This window comes from Callithrix jacchus, chromosome 5 (assembly GCF_049354715.1).
Source record: "Callithrix jacchus isolate 240 chromosome 5, calJac240_pri, whole genome shotgun sequence".
In the NCBI taxonomy this organism is placed as follows: Eukaryota; Metazoa; Chordata; class Mammalia; order Primates; family Cebidae; genus Callithrix; species Callithrix jacchus.
This window is the reverse complement of record NC_133506.1, coordinates 94,977,185-94,997,695: the sequence shown is the minus strand read 5'-3', so window position 1 is coordinate 94,997,695 and position 20,511 is coordinate 94,977,185. Positions and strand designations below refer to the sequence as shown.

Sequence of the window (20,511 nt, the reverse complement as noted above, 5' to 3'; positions counted from 1 at the left end):
GGTCCTCCAAAGTATTAAAAATTAAAATTAGGACTGGGCACAGTGGCTCATGCCTGTAATCTCAGCACTTTGGGAGGCCAAGGCAGGCGGATCATGAGGTCAAGAGATCAAGGCCATCCTGGCCAACTTGATGAAACCCCATCTCCACTAAAAATACAAAATAATTAGCTGGGCATGGTGGCATGTGCCTTTTAGTCCCAGCTACTTGGGAGGCTAAGGCAGGAGAATCTATTGAACCCAGGAAGCGGAGGTTGGAGGAAGCTGAGATTGCACCACTGCACTCCAGCTTGGTAACAGAGTGACACTCAAATAAATAAATAGTCTCAAATAAAAAAATAAGGAGGAAAGGGCTCATCTAACTATATTTGTTTAGGTCACTTTATACATTATTATCACTTACTTTCTCTAACCTCTACTGTTCTTATTCTTCATACTGTGTCAACTTCTCCCTATCTCAATGCCATCTTTGGATTCTATTTCTAGTGTACTCAAAATAGCAGTGGATTAAGAATCAGAAAATTTGGGTACTCGTTCCTCCTTCCTAATTACTTGTCTGACTGGGCAAACTTCAGGGCCCATTTTGCTCATGTGACTAAGCATCAAGAGAATATTTGACCCAGAAGGCTTGTAAGATTTCTTCTGACTCACTGACTGTATCATCTCTAAAATTCCTTCCAGCTCTAAAATTCTGTGATTCAGGTAAAGATGTGTCAATCATCTTTCATACACAGTTTGATACAGACTGTTTAATAGTAAGACATTCACCATTTCTTCATTCCAAGCTTCTTTCATAGAATTCTAAAAGCTTATCTTTATAGAAAATTATCACTATAGTACCTTTAGAATCTATGACTATGAGCTATTAAGTCTCATTTTAACCAAAAAGATATATATCTAAAATAGTATATCAGAATTGTCATCCCTGACACTAGTTAAAATTATTTTTTCTTAACTGAAACAAAAAATAACTTTTAACAGCTAAGTGCATACGTTTCCAGTATAAGGGCACTTTAGTGAAAGAAACAATGAACAAGAAACACATGTGCCTTGGATCAAGCCAAAAAATCAGAAAGTTTACACTTTAAGGGCAGTTAGAATGACACCCCTGTGCAGGCTGATATCAAAACCAGAAAAGCTCATCCATTTTAGCAGTGTAACACAACCCTGAGGAAGTCTGTCAATTGAAGTGTTATCTCACTTTAAACATTTTGATTCAAACTGTCAGTTATCTATTTATCATTTCACTTTGGTAATTCAGTCACAGTAAACACAGACACCTATGGTGACTTTGTAATTGGCCCTCATTACAATACCAAATTACTAAGAGGGCTTGAGAACAAGAAAAAGGTAAGCATTCTGAGGCAGAATTAGGTCAAGGCAAACCACAAACAGATACTTCAATTATTCCTATTGCTAATATTCAAAAATAAAGTATCTGTTCACTTTAAGACAAACTAAAGGCAATGAAAAATTCTGAACACTGAAGTCTATTGAACTACTTTTTATTTTTACATGATTCAAACTTACAAGTAAAGATCAATAAAGACATAACCAGCACTGCAGTTTTCTAGGTTATACAAAATAAAACTATCTGCCTTCAATACACAATCTTACACTTTATCATCACTTTTACCAATGTATGTTTTTTGTTGTTTGTTTTTGAGACAGAGTCATGCTCTGTCGCCCAGGCTAGAGTGCAGTGGTGTGATCTTAGCTCACTGAGACCTCTGCCTCCTGAGCTCCTGAGTTCAAGCGATTCTCATGCCTCAGCCTCCCAAGCAGCTGGGATTATAAGCACGCACCACCACATCTGGCTAATTTTCTGTATTTTTATTAGAGATGGGTTTCACCATGTTGGCCAGGCTGGTTACAAACTCCTAACTTCAAGTGATCTGCCCACCTTGGCCTCCCAAAGTGCTGGGATTACAGGGGTCAGCCATCATGCCCAGCCAATGTATTTTTTACAAATACATAATAATTTTCCCAATAATAAGTGAAACAAAACAAAAAAAAAGATAAAAATACAGTGACAATGCCAGCAAGTCTTCTTGCACAGGCTATGTAGCCAAAAAATAAATTTCAAGCATTTGAGGAATTCAGCAGATCACTTAGTCACTATGGAAAGCAGTCTACTTATGCATGAAAAGTATGTTGTTTTACCATGAAGAGCTTTATTTTATTATTTTTGAACACTTAAAACTTAATACTTTCATCTCTCCTTGAAGAGAAGTTTTTTAATATACATAGTAAAGGGATTTCATAATTCCTCAGTTAGTTAGAAAGAACTCTTTGGAAATAAATATGACTGTAGAATTTCAATAATGGCTTTGATGCAATAGTTCTGTATTCTCTCCTGGCTCTGAACCAGTCACTCAAGTTTTGCCATTGGACCACCTTACTACTTATACTTTATAATCTCACTTGAGTATCTATTAAAATGTCTTTTGACTATTCCTAAAGTTTAAATAAATTTTCATCCAATAAAGAGAGTATTAAGGAAGAAAAGCATAAAACAAAATAACTAACTCAAATTAACATTATATGGTAAGGGGTGATATATCAATAAAATGAAACTCTAGAGGCAATAGCTCACAGTTTTTTGTGTAGAAACAACTCTGATAAGATACTAGTGAAAGACAAAACAACTTTCAAAATATATTAAAAGTATCATTGGTCACTTCATAGTTATCAATTTATGGTTCACTGATTTTGGGGTATAATTTCATACTTGCAACTTCAATTTTAGAGTAAACTAATTATCACACCAGAACACAGACTCCCAAACTAATACTGCCAAAAAATTTATATGAAAGTCATATAAGTCTTCAGTAAGAAAGCCTTCTTTATTTCCACCAAGCTCAAATTCCTATTAATCTTATTTCCCTAGAAAATTTCAAAACCACTAATATCATTTTAAAGTTAATAATTCAGTATAACTTTTAAAAGAGTCTGTATTAATCAGAATTATGAGATGGGATAATCATTATATTTCTCATTCAAGTAAAAAATTCAAGATTTGCTCAAACAGAAAGCCTAAATAAACTATCTGCTTTTGAAGTTTTTAAGTGTGTCAAGTATATTAATTAGATCTAATTAGACTAAATCATTTAAACACTCTGTTCCTCATAGGATATCATTCACATTTAATTATTTTTGGTAGCAGGATTTAAAAGAAGAAACGGAGATATCTGACTACAATGGAAATTAATTTCAAGAAATTAAATATCCCCAAGCTTTAAAACCAAATCTCATTCTTTAAAACTTGACTAAAGATTTTCTAATGGTAAAATTATTTTTGAAAAGATATCAATACTAGCAGTTAATTTGATTTTCCGAAGTTGATTACTAGAAATGTATATATAAAACATATTGAGTAATTTAAATGTTTTCAGCCTTATTTCTCTAAAACAAAATAACTTTACTCACATTTTTCCCATCCAGCAATTCCATGCACTTTTCATTTCTGTTGAAGTTACCAACTACTTCAGGATGGACACAAGTATGATCCCTGCTGGAAAGAATAGTCATTGGGACCCCTGAATATGCCGTCCTCCGGAGCTCTCTAGTAATCTGAGCAATCTGCTTGTGTGTGCGCGTCCCAAAATATATTTTGGGTATCTTGGATTTCCCCGTGTGATCTTTCTTAATGGTATTCAATGACTCTTGACTGTTTCCTTGTTTAGTAGAACAACAGCACCACGAACAGTGGCGAGGGGGCTGTAAGAAAAGAAAGAAATGATAACTAATATCTAAACTACCATAAAAAAATGTTATCAAACCTCACATGGAATGAGAACCTGTAAATAATGAATAACAATAATCAAATAAAGAGAAATTACAAGATATTACAGTATCTAAAACTTGCCATTAAAGAAAAAACTACAAATTCAATTTAAAATTGGTCCTCATTATTTCTTTTAAGTTACAAATGATGTTTCCACATTTGCATTCTTTCTAACATACCACTCTAACTCTCCAATTCCAAATGTTTTGAGTACATTTTAACTCTCCTCTTTCATAAGTTATAAAAATGATGAAAGAAAGAAAAATTTTAATTTTTGCTTAGGCTTTATATGAACTTGTGATATTACAGTTTAGAGTTAATAGTTTTGTTCACAGCATAGTTCAAATACTCCTTAATATATCAATGCTTTTGAAAAGCTTTTAAATATAGTTTACAAAAGAATAGATTTATCAAGTTGAATCTAAAGTATCACTTAACAACTTCAAGAAGAGAAAATTCTTCTTTAGCAAAGGTACCAAAATGAATGTAAAATATTAATATTTAATAATGAAAGCAGGTTGCTTGTGTGGAACAAGTATATCTGAAATTCAATTACCTGTCATGGAATGCAAACCCATCAGTAAAATTATCATCCAGGATAGTTTTTCCTGGATAATTTCACTCATAACTCAGTTTCATAATTTAAATAGTGATATAAATGTCTCTTTAAACAAACCATATGGAATATCAGGAATATAGTCTACTTGATTTACCTGATTTTTCTCTTCTGTTTCCAAATTCTCAAATACTAAAAAAAAAAAAGGTTTAATGCTATATATTAGAACTCACAGGTTCTTAATAACTACTCCCTTCTAAGTCTCAATTATTACATCAAATGACACAGAACAAAGTCTCATTTTAGAGAAATAGTGTAAAACGGTAATTTATAGAAGTGGTCACTGATGGGGAGGGAAAAAAGGTAAATAGCATTGTAACTTAAAAGACTATGTGCCACATGTATAACTATGTAACAAACCAGCATCTTCTGCACATGTACCCCAGAACTTAAAATATAACAATGAAAAAAAAAAAGACTTTGTGCTAAAGAGTTTTAATTTAGTAGAAAACACTCTACTTGACTTTTTTTTTTAATTATTGTAATCAGTAAGATTAGCCTTCATAAACAAATGCTAAGTCATAGCATGTTACACCACAGTACTGGGGATCAAGCTGTCTTTTAGCCTCAACTCAGTAGAAAAGCAAGTTCAAATTACTCCCAGTCTCACTCAACCTTGTCCACCATTAAATATTACAATACATGATAGAATGGATGTAAATGTGACCCTTCTGGAGCTGTCACTCACTGGGATAAAAGGTTCACTGATGTGCCAAATAAACAGTCAGTCAAAGCAGATAAAGTTACAGCCGTGCTGGAATTGTTACATTCTCTTCTCAGGTTGCCAGTAACAGCAGATTTCATTACAGAGTGCTGCCACATTAAATAGCCAGTTCCAAATATCCTGCCTTCTATATTGAATAATTACTTATTCACTAAAAGGATAAAAAGAAGAGTTATGAATAGGGCTCTTGTCAACAGGGAGGCAGGAAACAGCTGACATGTGGTTTATGTTACATATGTTGCAATATCCAACAATTTATGGTCACACAGAAAATGGAATGCAAATTATATCATGATATTCCTGACTCAATTCTTTTTTGGCTTTTACGATGATCACATTAATCAATTAACATACAAAATGAATTAAGGTAACTCTAGTAGAATTAATTTACTTTTTCATACCATCAGTCTTTTCACTCAATTATACTATTTCTCTTCCTTATGACATAGTTAAATTCATGTGAATACTAGAACGCCATGGCCCAATGCAGGGTTGGGCCGTAGTATTTATAGATATAGAATATAATGTACATAGATACATTATATTGAAGCATAAAAGTAATCTAATAAAGTAGCTTTTCTCAAGGATGGGAAAACTTTCTGATGTTACACTTTTCAACATTAATTCCACTTAAAGTTTTACCATCTACTCCTTTTAATTCCACCTTTTCCCTTGGCCAAAAAAATTCAAACAATACAGAAATTTTTTTTAAAAATCAACCATCCTGGCCAGGCATGGTGGCTCACACCTGTAATCCTAGCACTTTGGGAGGCCAAGGCAGGTGGATCACGAGGTCAGGAGATCGAGACCATCCCAGCCAACATGGTGAAACCCCATCTCTATCAAATACAAAAAATTAGCTGGGCGTGCTGGTTCGTGCCTGTAGTCCCAGCTACATGGGAGGCTGAGGCAGTGGAATCATTTGAACCTGGAAGGCAGAGATTGCAGTGAGCCGAGATTGTGCCACTGCACTCCAGCCTGGGTGACAGAGAGAGATTCCGTATCAAAAAAAAAAAAAAAAAAAAATCCAACTGTCCCATCACAAAGAATTTAGTGTATAACTTACTGACCTTCATATATACATATCTTTTATATCTTTTTTCAAATAAAAATGGATGCTAATATACAGTTTTACAACTACTTTGTTTTCAAAGTTTTTAATTTTATTAATTTTTTTTATTTAGCCTCATGAAACACAAGGCCTCAAAAAAACTGGATAAAGACTCATAGCTATTCCTCCCCACGGAAATCTTTAGTAAAAGGCAAAAGATTTATACGATCTGAAGAGAAACCAGAGTACGAAGTTTTTAATTTTAAAAGGGATAAGTTTGGCAAGAATAATTTAATTTTACTGATCTTAAAATGTTATACTAGTACCAGTACTAACAAAAGCAAAAGATCAAGAACCAGTTTCAGAAAACTTTTCTCACTAGAGTTCACTTTATTTAGGACCTTAAATCTGTTTTTTACTCCATAATTCAGAATATTATCAACCATAGCTAACTTTATATTAAACATGTTTTTGTTTTTAAGTTGTAAAGTGATATGAACAAATTATAACATCTACAAACTTGAGTAGACTCCTTAAGAAGATGGTTTTCAATGGGTACTTAGGCAAGTAGGGTATAAGGTGGGAATTAAGAAAGTAAGTTAATTCTTTTTTCTTTGCATTACTAAACAGGAATTATTTCTTCAGAAACGATCTTCTATTAAAATGTCCATTTAAAAGATTTGGTATAAGCCAGGCACAGTGACTCACATCTGTAATCCCAGCACTTTGGGAGGCCGAGGCAGGTGGATTGCTTGGGGTCAGGAGTTTGAGACTAGCCTGGCCAAAATGGCGAAACCCCATCTCTACTAAAAATACAAAAATTAGCAGGGCATGGTGGCATGCTCCTGTAGTCCCAGCTACTCCAGAGGCTGACGCAGGAGAATCACTTGAACCCAGGAGGCAGAGGTTACAGTGAGCCAAGATCGCACCACTGCACTTCAGCCTGGGTGACAGGGCAAAATTCCATCTCAAAAATAAATAAATAATAAAATATAAGATTTGGTATGATCATATTTGAAGACAGAAAAACTGATTATAGTAATATAACGGAAGCATCAAAAAGTCATTTATTTTGTAAAAAAAGTTATAAAATAAAAAGTTATAAAAATTTGTACCAAAATCAGCAACTTTCAATGCTCTAAGAAAACTAGAGGAAGGGTCCTGATGCCAGCAATGTCAGGAGGCCAGAATATCCCCCAATCGAATCACCAGGCTAACACGTCATGGGCTCTCTCTGAAACCCTTTGACTCAGGAGTCTTAAAACAATTAGATGAATAAAATTTAAAAATTTCATATTTCTTATTATTTTTTCTGCTAACAAATAATCATGCTTATCTTTCACAAAGACTTTTTTCTTTTTCCTTTGCTGTTTAAATTGACAGCAATTTCCTTTTCTCCAGGGAACTAGAGAATAAATTTTAAAATATCCACTCTCATCCAATATATCTGAAAATCAATACATAAAACACATAGGCTTCCCAAAATTTGTAAACTCTAAGACCTCTAAGAGGCTACACAGTGCCAGAACCAAACTCTTTAAGAAATGGCTTCTTCTCCAAGGTAGAAACTGTTCAGAGTCCTTCGACTTCAAGAAAAGGCAGGAAAACCCAACCCAAGTAACTGTAAAAATATACTATCATTTAAAGAAAAACACAAGAGATACATGCGGATGTGACAGCTGTAAGACTTCCATATGTAGCAGTCAATTGTTTAAAAATACATTTCAAATCTACAATTATGAAAATTGTTCTTAGAATATCAGCAACCAAGGATTTTCAGAAAATTTCTCTTGTGTTTAATACCTTCTATTCCCTCTCTTGTTATATTATATAGAGACATATATAAATTCTTTCAAAGATGAAGGATTCGAAGATTTGATCTTGAAAGAAAGGCAAATTGCTGAGTCCTTGCCACTATTTCTTTCACAAGCTATAATTATAAGTTCAAATGGCAACATACCACAATGTGAACTTACAATTTTGTAATAAGTTTTCTCCAAACTTTCCCACACACACACACACACACACACACACGCACGCACACAAATATACTAAGCCTGAATACCTGAAAATACCTGAAAAATGAGCATAATGATTAAATATTTTCAGAAATGGAAAATGATAAATAGTTAGAAACTAATTCTATTGCCAAAGAAGAAGCTCCTTTCCTAACTGAATCAGAAGAGCTTCTCAAAGGAGACTATAACTTGAATTCTAAAAGCAGGCATGAGTATAAAAACTAAGTACATACAGAAATAGAGACAAAAAGAGACTGAAGAGAAACCTGTTTGAATAAAATAAAAGGAAAACTAGGTCAATGAAACAGTAACTTGTATTTTTCCATAACTTTCCACATGTGCATGTATTATCTTTCCAACCACACTGCAAATTCCTTGAAGACAGAAATTATGTCTTACATTTCTTTTTATAGCTCATTCATTGAGGGTAGCGTCTTGCACATAACTGTAACTTAACTTTCTTTTAATTGGTGAACTATGACTAAATGTCCCTGAACCAACTACTGTGCCCATGCATTACAATTAAATCTGACAGATGCTTAAATGATGTCCTAATTTGAAGTGCTGCACATATCAAAAAGTTACTTCAAAATCCAGATTAGATTTTTTAAAAAAAGTACAGGACAACGGTTATTTTTCAAGGCCAGAAAATCATTTTATGCTAGTATTTTAGTCGTGACATATATCCCAATATTTTCATTATTAATAGTAACTGCCATTTTTTAAGGCTGTCCTTGCGCTAACCATATTTTATGTCATATCCCATTTCATTCATTCATTGACTCAAGAGACATTAGAATCCCTGATATATCAAGCCACGAAGAAGACAATGACAAGGATTACCTCATCTTATTGACAAAGAGAGCTTCTTTTTTATTTTTTTGAGAGGAGTTTCACTTGTCGCCCAGCTGCAGTGCAGTGGTACAATCTCAGCTCACTACAACCTCCACCTCCCGGGTTCAAGTATTCTCCTGCCTCAGCCTCCCAAGTAGCTGGGATTACAGGTGCCCACCACCATGCCTGGCCAATTTGTGTATTTTTAGTAGAGGTAGGGTTTTGCCATGTTGGCCAGGCTGGTCTCAAACTGCTAACCTCAGGTGATCCACCCTCCTCAGCCTCCCAAAGTGCTAGGATTACAAATGTTAACCACCACACTTGGCCAAGAGCTTCATTCTTAAATTGTTCTACAAAGCGTAGTTCTTGAAGTTTATCAAACCATTTTCACTCATAAACCTAGGAATCATTTAAAGTTAGTTCTATTATTTTATGAATGCAATTACAAAATATTCATAAGTATAAACTTCAAGTTTTATTTTATAAAAATTGTTTTAACTTATTAGTTGACATTTAAATCACATATTTTATAACAAGATCCATGTTATATCTCCCAAGGGAAAAATAAACAAAAACTTTTAATTAATAGACTCTTTGGAGCAAGAGTTAGCAAAAGGGCCAGACAGTAAACATTTTAAGCTTCGAAGGCTATATGGTCTCTTCTTCCATAGGAAAATATCTCTTATGATCCAAATGTAGAGAAGGATTTCTTAAAACAATAAACCAAAAGCACAGATGACTGAAAACACAGCTTCATTAACATGTTAAACTTCTATTTAAAAAGACATCTTCCTTACAGAAAGGCAGAAAAATAGGTTAAAAGCGGGCACAGGCTGACAGAAGATATTTGCAATGCATACAACCAAGTGAGGATCAATATCTACAACAATTAAAGAATTCCAATAAATCTATTTTTAAAAGACAAACCCTACAGGAAACCAGGAACAGGCATATCACAGAAGCAAAAAGCTGAAAGGCTAATAAATATCTGAAAAGTTGTGCCATCTAAGGTAAAACTTCACTACTAATCAGGAAAATGATAATTAAAACCATAATTAGATTCCATTTTCTATCCACCAGATTGGGTGATGGAGAGGCTATGAAGAAACTGTTATTCACTGCTGATCTAAGTATAAATTGGCACATTTGGAGAGCAAATTAGTGAAATCAAAGATACATATACCCTTTGACCCAGCATGACACCATTAGGTATGCATGCTAGAGAAACTCTTGCACATTAAGACAGATACAAGAGGAATATTAATTGCTGCATTGTTTTAATAGTGAGAAAAACAAGCTCAAGCTACATGTATCAACAGAAGAATGGATAAGTAAATTCTGGGGCTTTTTCCAATCAATGGAATATTATAATGAAAAAATATGAATGACAGTTGTATGCATCAACATCGATAAACATGAACAATGTTGAACAGGCTGAGTATGGCTTAAACAAAATTTTATTTTCCCTATAAAATTCTAAATAAGTTGACGATGGAAAAAAATATATAAAACTTCAGGTAGAGAGTGAGGAATCACTACTATGGAAGATAATCTTTAGAGCTAACAATTGTCCTGAAAAATATACCTGAAAAATGCTAGAAGTGCTGAGAACACACACACACACACACACACACACACACACACACACACAGAGTAAATACACTCTATTCTGGTTTCTCCTCAGTTGTTTCATACTCAGCAGAATAGCCTTCATTTTCACCCCTCCTCTCCAAAAGTTTTCAACCTAATTTATTAGGAAATGGGTTCTCAAGTTAAGGTTCATGGGCTGTTACAGAGGGTTTGAGATCACCCAGAAACTACAAACACAATTTTCTGTGTGTTTTTAGAAAGTGAATCCATAACTTGTATCAGATGCTCAAAGGAGATTGTGACTGATTTGGGTGAGGGCTTTATTCCAGAATTTATATCTGGTTTTATAACAAAAATCCAATGTAAACAACATTTTCTTTACAACCAAATTAGCCAGACGTAGTTATTCAGTAAAGGAATAAAAAATGGTCAAAAAAAGACAATTTCATAAAGGTTCCTCCACTGCTTCTGAACTCATTTCTATTTTAATGTCTGTTAATTACTTAATACTAATACTAAATACTTAGTTCACTAATGTATATTAGTACTAATACTAAAATACTTAGCTCACTAATATATATTTCTAACTTCATTTTACAGATAAAAAAGGAAATTGAATAGAATTATTCAAGTTCCTACAAAATACACAACAAATTTGTGGAGAAGTTGAAATTCATAACCTTACATCTTACAGCAAAGCTTTAACAGGATTGTTTTCAACTACCACTTAAGCAAAAATGAAAAATACTGCCCTTTATTTCACAAAATCATCCACATGAAGAGCTAATGGTAAAAGGCCAATGAACATAGAATTATACTACAATCTTTGAGACATAAAAAAGGGTTTGTTAATCTTTATCAACCATTTGCTGTTGTCAAAGCCATCTAAATAGGTACTGAATGCCCGTTGTGCAATCTCACATTAGCACACACTCTAGTAAGATAGCAAAAGTAACAAAACTATACCTTTTCAACTATTCTTTTTAAAAAATTCAAACAGTAGTACTACTCTACTGCCACCGTTTCATGATTATGCTGCACAAAGCAGCTGTTTATCCACTCACAGCAACCAGCAGGTGAACCTGATTCAATATTTATCACAGGCTTTCACAGATCACTGCTAACCAAGCAAACGTTTTAATTAAGCTGGAACTTGCTTCAAAGAGCTCATTCAAGATGTCAATCAGCAGGTAAGGGATCAGATACAGTGTCAGGTGAGAGTGTGTAATACAAATCCACAACTTTCTTCATCCCATCGCTGTAAATTAGCCTGCTCTAAAGTTCAGACTCTGATTGTAACAGACTGCCAGTCTCCTGGAATGCGTAACTGAAGTCACTCAAATTCTATTGTGAAAGTTGTAAGCAATATGTTAAACTGCAATGGGCTAGCACATTAAGACAGATCCTTTTCACGGTTGTTTTTTGATACCATAAGTGTTTGTTACCCTACTCTCCACTTACTGTTTACTTTCTTGCCTAGTGTAAATGGGAATTCCTTAACACAGTTGCTCCAGTTTCTGAAAGTCTGTGTTTCAAGAGAACTAATCAATAAGAATACTCAGTTTAAGAACAAGTATATCATAAAGATGACCAACCTGCTAAAAAGTGAAAATTATCCTGGCATAATATAACTTTATATAGATGTGATTGTAGCAATGAGTCTCAAAGCAGTGATGAGTCACACTGATCAATTTCATGAGAAATACCTAGGGTGTTTATAACAAAATAAAAAGGGAAAAAAGAAGACTCAGAAAAATGGGGAAGTGGGTGGATAGGAAGAAAATCTTTTCTTTAAATAAGAATGCCAGTTAAAAATTGTAAATAAAATGATAGAATTTTTTAAATCACCTTTTGCAACTTTCATGTACTAACTGATTCAGGCAAATAACATAAATGGATGCTGAAATCTTTCAGTGAAAAGTTATTGGGGAACAGAATATTGACAAAGTCTCAAAATATCACCCCACTGAGTATTCATTAATTACAACAGGAAAATGTACCTTTACAATGAAGAGACCTGGTGGTGACCACTTTAATCAAGTGGTGAAATTCAGCATCAACGGTATTGAGACTAATTGGCTTCATATGCCTCCTGATATAAGAAACATACTCATGTGCCCATCCTGAATAAAATTACATGATTATTAAATCAAGACATGAAGCAAAAAGAACCTGAGAATAGAGAAACTGTGATAAAAAGACATATATATATTATTTAGTTGGTGAAAATTAATCCAATTGTAATTTATGATGTGTACACTTGGTTACAGATATTTCAAAAAGGATTTTTAAAAAGCCTATCCCTTGAGATTGCAGATAATTTTTACTTTCTCCTTTATAGTACTTTTCAAATTTTCTTCAGTTAACCTTTTAAAATGAGAAAACAATGCTATCCTGTCATTTTCCACATATCAACCAAAATGCTATAAACAAAACATATGAAATAGACATTTCTGCTTCTCCTATGGGCTTTAAAACTTAAATTAGCTATTATTAACATACAAGTCTCTAAAGCAGCACTACCCAATAGGATTTTCTGTGATGACAGAATATTTGCCATTAGCTGCATGGGCACTTGAAATGTAATTAGTACATCTAACTGAATTTTAACTACTCAAAAAACATAAATACATGTGGCTAGTGGACAGAATACATTTAAAGTATTATCAGAGATACTAGATCCTAAAGTGTTTGCAATGGTTATCGCACGCGCATGTATGTGTGAGAAATTCTCTTCATAAATTCAAGTTAGAGAGGAAACAGTAAAAGTACACTGTAAAAATTGTATGCTCAGAGGTAAAAATGGGTTCTGCAGGGTTGCCCCTCATGAAAACTGGGTCCACAATTTTTGTAGATTAAATAGTAAACTACTTTTCTTAATCTTTTTTTGTTCTAATCTTCGAATTCCAATCAAAATCCTAGCAAGATTTATTTTGTTTTGTTTTGTTAATCTAAAATACGTTTCTAAATTTAATCTTAAAAATAAATTAGTAAGAATAACCAAAACCGTTTGGAAAAACAAAATGAGGCCAGGCATGATGGCTCACACTTGTAATCCCAGCACTTTAGGAGGCCGAGGTGGGCATATCACTGGAGCTCAAGATTTCGAGACCAACCTGGGCAACATAGCAAGACCTCATCTCTAATAAAAAAAAAAAAAAAAAAAAAAAAAAGATGAGCAAGGAGGGTAAAGGAGGGTATATATTACTACTGATGTAAGAATTTCAAATATATGATAAAGATACTGTACTAGGCACTTCTCTGGACATGTGTTCACCCATTTACTCTGAAATCATCTAGATCCCCTGCTGAAAGGCTGAACCTAATCTCCACATTAATAACACGAGTATGCCCAAAGACACTCTCAGGCATAACAAGATAAATTATATTAGCTTTCCTAGGAATTTGTATTTGGGGCATTTAGACTCAGTTGATTAATAACAGAAAATAAACCATATCATTTGGTAGATTTTAGGCTTCCACTTTGAGATGTCATGATAAGGTCATATGAAAGAGTATAAGTATCCAGAAAAAAACAATCTACAAAAACTAATTAGAAAACTTTGCTGAGAAATGCCGGTATCACACTAGAGACCCCAAAGAGAACAGAGAAGCTGCCTAAAAACTTTTCAGTTCCAATGAGGGCAATTATATCTCCTGCATGACCCTTCTTTTGGTGGGTTTCTATTTCTTAAAAAGCAGACCACTCTCTTAAAAATTGAATTTAAAAATGCTCCAAAAATTTGAATGGCCATTTCTCAAAAGACATACCAATGGCAAACAGGCATATGGAAAGGTGCTCAACATCACTGATCATCAGAAAAATGCAAATCCAAACTACAATGAGATAAAATTTCATTCCAGTTAAAATGGCTTTTATCAGCCAGGAGTGGTGGTGCACCCCTGTAATCCCAGCACTTTGGGAGGCCAAGACAGGAGGATCACCTGAGGTCAGGAGTTTGACACCAGCCTGGCCAACTTGGCAAAATTGTGTCTAAAAATACAAAACTTAGTCAGGTGTGGTGGTGCATGTCTGTAATCCCAGCTACTCAGGAGGCTGAAGCAGGAGAATCACTTAAACCCAAGAGGCAGAGATTGTGTGAGCAACACAAAGAATAAAAGAGAAAATGGCTTTTATCCACTGCACTCCCGCCTGGGTAACAGGAGGAGGGGAGGGGAGGGGAGATGGCTTTTATCCAAAACACAGGCAATAACAAATGCTGAGGAGGATGTGGAGAAAAGGGAACCCTCATACACCGTTGGTGGGAATGTAGATTAGTACAACCACTATAGAGAACAATTTGGAAATTCCTCAAAAAACTAAAAATAGAGTTACCATATGATCCAGCAATCCCCCTGCTAGGTGTGTATGTATATATGTGTGTGTATATATATACATATATATATATATATATATATATATATATATGGCACATACACAATGAAGTATTATTTAGCCATAAAAAAAGTGAGATCCTGTCATTTGCAACTACATTAATGGAACTTGAGGTCATTATGTTAAGTGAAATAAGCCAGGCACAGAAAGACAAACTTTGCATGTTCTCACTCATTTGTGAGAGCTAAAAATGACAAAAGGTGAACTCATGGAGATGGAGAGTAGAAGGGTGGTTACCAGAGGCTGGGCAAGGTAGGTGAGGTGGGGAGAGAGTGGGGATTGTTAATGGGGACCAAAAAAAAAAAAATAGAACAAGACCTAGTATTTGCTAGCTCAATAGGGTGACTACAGTAAAAAAACAAAAACAAACTATGTAATTGTAAAAGTAACTAAAAGAGTCTAATTGGATTATTTGTAACACAAAGGATAAATGCTTGAGGTGAGAGATACCACATTTACTCTAATATGATTATCACATTGCATGCCTGTATCAAAATATCTCATGTACTTCATAAATATATACACCTACTATGTACCCACCAAAATTTAAAATTTTTTAAAGAAGCAAACCACCCTGTTTAAGTCAGGTGACATTCCAAATCTGCAGGGGAAGTTATTCAACTAATATTTAGATGAATGACGATTTGGGGAAAAAATTAGATCCTATCTCACCTTACGTCAAGATAATTTACAGTTGAATTAAAGACTAATATATAAGAACTGAAACCATGAGACTTCCAGTCCAATATGGCAGATTAGGTACACACATTTGCCCTCCTTCCCACCTCAAACACCACTAAAATAAACTTACTTAGTAGCTGAAGTCACAAACTGAAGGTCCCCAAGTCATATCTGGTTCACAATCATGTTTTGAATGGCTATACCAAGTTTTATAAATCTAAACCACTTAAAAATTATGAAATGAAAATTCATAGTGTTGGTTTCTTCTAGGAAAACTGGTTGACTGGCACATTCGACCTATATTCTTCCAGGACAGCAATCCACTAACACTGACTAGAATGCCATATTTGGATAAGACATATACTTAAAGAATGTAATCACATGTACTTATTCTTAGACCCCTTCTTTCATAAATGCTACCTATCTGGTGCTCATTTAAGTTGCCAACCCTGGGTATAGAAGTGTGAAAAGGGCTGGGCATGGTGGTTCATGCCTGTAATCCCAGCACTTTGGGAGGCAGAGGTGAGTGGATCACTTGAGGTCAGGAGTTCAAAATCAGTCTAGCCAACATGGTGAAACCCTGTCTCTACAAAATATACAAAAATTAGCCAGGCATGGTGGCATACTCCTATAACCCCAACTACTCACGAAGTTGAGGCAAAATTGCTCCAACCAGGGAGGCAGAGGTTGCAGTGAGCTGAGATCCAGCCACTGCACTCCAGCCTGGGCACCAAAGCGAGACCTGTCTCAAAGAAGAAAAGAAAAGAAAGTATACTCCACAGAGTGGAAGGGGGCTTGAGCAAGAGGCTCAAGAGTGCTGGTTACAAAATTTTCTGGGGTTTAAATACTCGTTCTAGGTTTCCCATTGGTTTATTTTTTTTGGGGTGGGGAGGGAAGGAGGAAGGGAGGGAGGAAGGAAGGGATGAAGGAAGGGAGGGAGGGAGGGAGGGAAAGAGGGAAGGGAAGGAAGGAATTCAAGCAATGAGAGAGACATTGCTGACCTGAATCTAGAGGTTTACAAGTTGATTTCTTTTTTTGAGAGAAGGAAAGAAAAAAAAAATGAGTAAAGGAGAGAAAGAGGAAGAGATGAGGGAGGGTGAACAAAAATATCGCTAAATTCTGGAAAAAAAAATGGGTATTAATAATGGCCAATAAATGTTTCATTTAAACCTATGAGTAGGTGTGATGTGTTATTGACAAGAATGTATATTTTATGTATTTGAAGTGGAGAGGTCTATAAATATTTATTAAGTTTACTTGTTCTAGATCTGAGTTCGAGTCCTTGATATCCTTATTAATTTTCTGTCTCATTGAATATAAGTCTCTATGTATCTGGGTGTTAGGATCGTTAGCTCTTGTTGTTGTATTGATCCTTTTACCACTATATCTTTGTTGCTTTAAAATCTATTTTATCCGCTATGAGAATTGCAACTCCTGCTTTTTATTTGTTTGTTTGTTTATTTATTTATTTATTTATTTATTTATTTATTTTTGCTCTCCATTAGGTTGGTAAATCTTTCTCCATTCCTTAGTTTTGAGTCTTTGTGTATCCTTGCATGTGAAACAGGTCTGGATGTAACATGCCAGTCTTGGCTGTGTCTTTTGATTGGGGGATTTAGTCGATTTAAATTTAGGGTTACTGCCATTTGATGTTAACTGGCTGTTTGATCCATTCGTTGATGTAAATTCTTCTTTATGTTGGTGCTCTTTACTTATTGGTATATTTTTAGTAAGGCTAATACTGGTTGTTTCTTTCTGTGTGTAATGCCTCTTTCAGAAGCTCTTGTAAAGCAGGCCTGGTGGTAATAAAATATCTGAGTACTTGCTTGTTCATAAAAGATTTTATTTTTCCTTCAGTTGTGAAGCTTAGTTTGGCTGGATATGAATTCTGGGCTGAAGGTTCTGTTCTTTGAGGATGTTGAATATTGGCCCCCACTCTCTTCTGGCTTGTAGAGTTTCTGCTGAGAGATCTGCTGTCAGTCTGATAGGCTTGCCTTTGTGGGTAACATGACCTTTCTCTCTGGCTGCCCTTAGTATTTTCTCCTTCATTTCAACCCTGGGAATCTAACGATTATGTGCCTTGGGGTTGCTCTTCTTGAGGAATATCTTTGTGGTGTTCTCTGTATTACCTGGGGTTGAGTGTTGACCTGCTTTGCTAGTTCAGGAAAATTTTCCTGAATAATATCCTGAAGGGTATTTTCCAGCTTGGATTCATTCTCTCCGTCACATTCAGGTACACCTATCCAACATAAATTTGGTCTTTTCCAATAGTCCCACGTTTCTTGGAGACTTTGCTCATTCCTTTTTATCTTTTTATCTCTAATCTTGTCTTCTTGTTTTATTTCATTAAGTTGGACTTTGACCTCTGTTATCCTTTCTTCTGCTTGAACAATTCGAGTGTTTAAACCTGTGCATACTTCTCGGAGTTCCTGTATTGTATTCTTCAGTTCCATTAATTCACTTATATTCCTCTCTAAGTTGTCTATTCTCAATAGGATTTCGTCAAACCTTTTTTCAAAGTTCCTAGTTTCTTTACGCTGGGCTACAACATGTTCTTTTAACTCACAGAAGTTTCTTATTGTCCATTCCTTGAAGAGTGATTCTGTCATTGGGATGCGCTCGTTCTCCGTCAAGCCTTGTTCCATTGTTGATGTGGAACTGTGATCATCTTTAGAGGGAGAGGCATTCTGATTTTGAGTATTCTCAGCCTTTTTACGCTGGTTTCTTCCCATCAATGTAAATTTATCTTCCTGTCATCTTTGAAATTACCAACTTTCAGATTAGGTCTCTCGAGTGGACGTCCAAGTTGTTAGTTCCCAGGGCCAGAACGGCGGTGTTAAGACTGATGGTGCTTTTCTGCCCAGGATTCTCCTGTCTGGCTTCCTTCTTGTGTCCGTAATGGGCGACTCTGCCTTCCCCAGGCTCCAAACCTCAGTCAGAAGGGGAACCAGTCTCGTTTACTCTGTGCCGAGAGCTGCTGCGCTGCGGTGCCATCACAGCCGCTGCGCGGGTCTCAGGAGTCATGCTGGGGACCCGTGTGGGTCCTCCACACCTCGGTCAGAAGGGGAGCCAGCCCTGTTTACTCTGCTCCGAGAGCTGCCGCGCCGAGGTGTCGGCGAAACCGCTGCGCCGGCCACAAGAGTCGTGCTGGCGACCCGTGTGGTTCCTCCACTGGAGATCTTCTGCTCCGTGAGCAACCAGAATTTGTCTGAAAGTGTGGCGTCCTCTAGTTCTCTGCGCTTTGACTGAGAGCTGCAATCCTGAGCTGTTATCAATCGGCCATCTCTCCCCATTGGTTATTTTTTTACACACTATGTAAATGAACATGTGGCCTGTGACCAGTCTGATTGGTTGTGGGAGGTGACCAACCAGAGGCTGAGGGAAGCTACAGTTACATCCTATGCAAATGAAGACATGCCCGCAGTCTGACTGGTTGAGAGAGGGGACCAATCAGAGGCTGAAGTCAAGTTACAAAGTTACATCCTATGCACCCGAAGACTGATTGTGGGAGGGAACCAATCAGAGCTGCTTTCCATTCTTTCATCTGCCATTCAACAGAAAGGTGGGGTGTTGCAAAGGGAGTAGTCTCTGATCTTTATGTTACTTGGGCTTGGAGAGGTAAGTTTTTCCTTTTGCTTCAGTTTTAGTAAGTCAGTGTAAATCGGCCCTGAGTTCCCTGCCTCCAGACCCTATTCTACTACCTCAATTTCATTCTTTTTTCTTTTCTTATTTTCATTTTTCATTTTTTAGAGACAAAGTCTCAATCTCTCGCCCAGGCTGGAGTACAGTGATACAATCACAGCTCACTGCAACGTTGAACTCCTAGACTTTTAAGCAGTCCTCCTGCCTCAGCTTCCCAAGTAGCTAGGACTATAGTATGCACATGCTACCACGCCTGGCTACTTTTTGCATTTTTTGTCTTTTTTAAGTTTTTCTTAAGACACAGGGTCTCTCTCTCTTGCCCATGCTGGAGTTTAATGGCACAATTATGACTCATTTCATCCTCAACCCTCAACCTCCCTGGCTCAAGTGATCCTTCTGCCTCAGCCTCCCAAGTAGCTGGGACTACAGGTGCATGTCACCACAGCGGGCCACCATTTCATTCTTAACAGACACTGAAGGCTCAGTGAACATTACTGGTAGAAATAAGCAACAAAATAAATAAATCTAACATTAACTAAAACTGCACATGAGGCCGAGCGCGGTGGCTCAGGCCTATAATCCCAGCACTTTGGGAGGCCGAGGTGGGTGGATCACGAGGTCAAGAGATCAAGACCATCCTGGTGAACGAGGTGAAACCCCATCTCTACTAAAAATACAAAAATTAGCTGGGCATGGAGGTGCGCATCTGTAGTCCCAGCTACTTGGGAGGCTGAGGCAGGAGAATTGCTTGAACCCAGAAGGTGGAGGTTGCGGTGAGCTGAGATCGTGCAATTGCACTCCAGTCTGGGTAACAATAGCGAAACTCCATCTCAAAAAAAAAAAAAAACCTGCACATGAAAACATTTGTTATTTACTAAAAATTGTCAGAAAAATCAATAATTGCCACCAAAAAAAGAACTAAATGACAGAAGACATAATCGATAAAAACTTGATATGACTAGAAAAGTAAATTAATGAAATGTCTTCCCCATAAACGTTCAACAAAATTAGTAAATGACAAAAAATAAAAGAAAATAAGGGAAGAAAAGCTATTTGACAAATGGACTTGATAATGAGATTCTAATAATTTTTTTTCTGTAAAATCGTTGATGTTACTAGAATTTTTTATATTAAGCAAGTATCACTTTTATAAAAACAATTACATTTATAAAAAA

General features: G+C 35.8%; 1 protein-coding gene and 1 non-coding gene across 2 annotated transcripts in view; both read right to left on the bottom strand.

Moving 5' to 3' along the window:
- BRIP1 (BRCA1 interacting DNA helicase 1) overlaps positions 1-20,511 on the bottom strand; it is a 180,310-nt gene that overhangs the window by 128,994 nt on the left and 30,805 nt on the right. Inside the window, exon 6 of the mRNA XM_002806832.6 lies at positions 3,427-3,717. Coding sequence (XP_002806878.3) covers positions 3,427-3,717 — 291 coding nt within the window. The remainder of the gene's footprint in view (positions 1-3,426; positions 3,718-20,511) is intronic.
- Positions 6,307-6,424, bottom strand: LOC118154178 (U5 spliceosomal RNA). Its single transcript, XR_004744072.1, has one exon. It is a non-coding gene; the product is annotated as a U5 spliceosomal RNA (small nuclear RNA).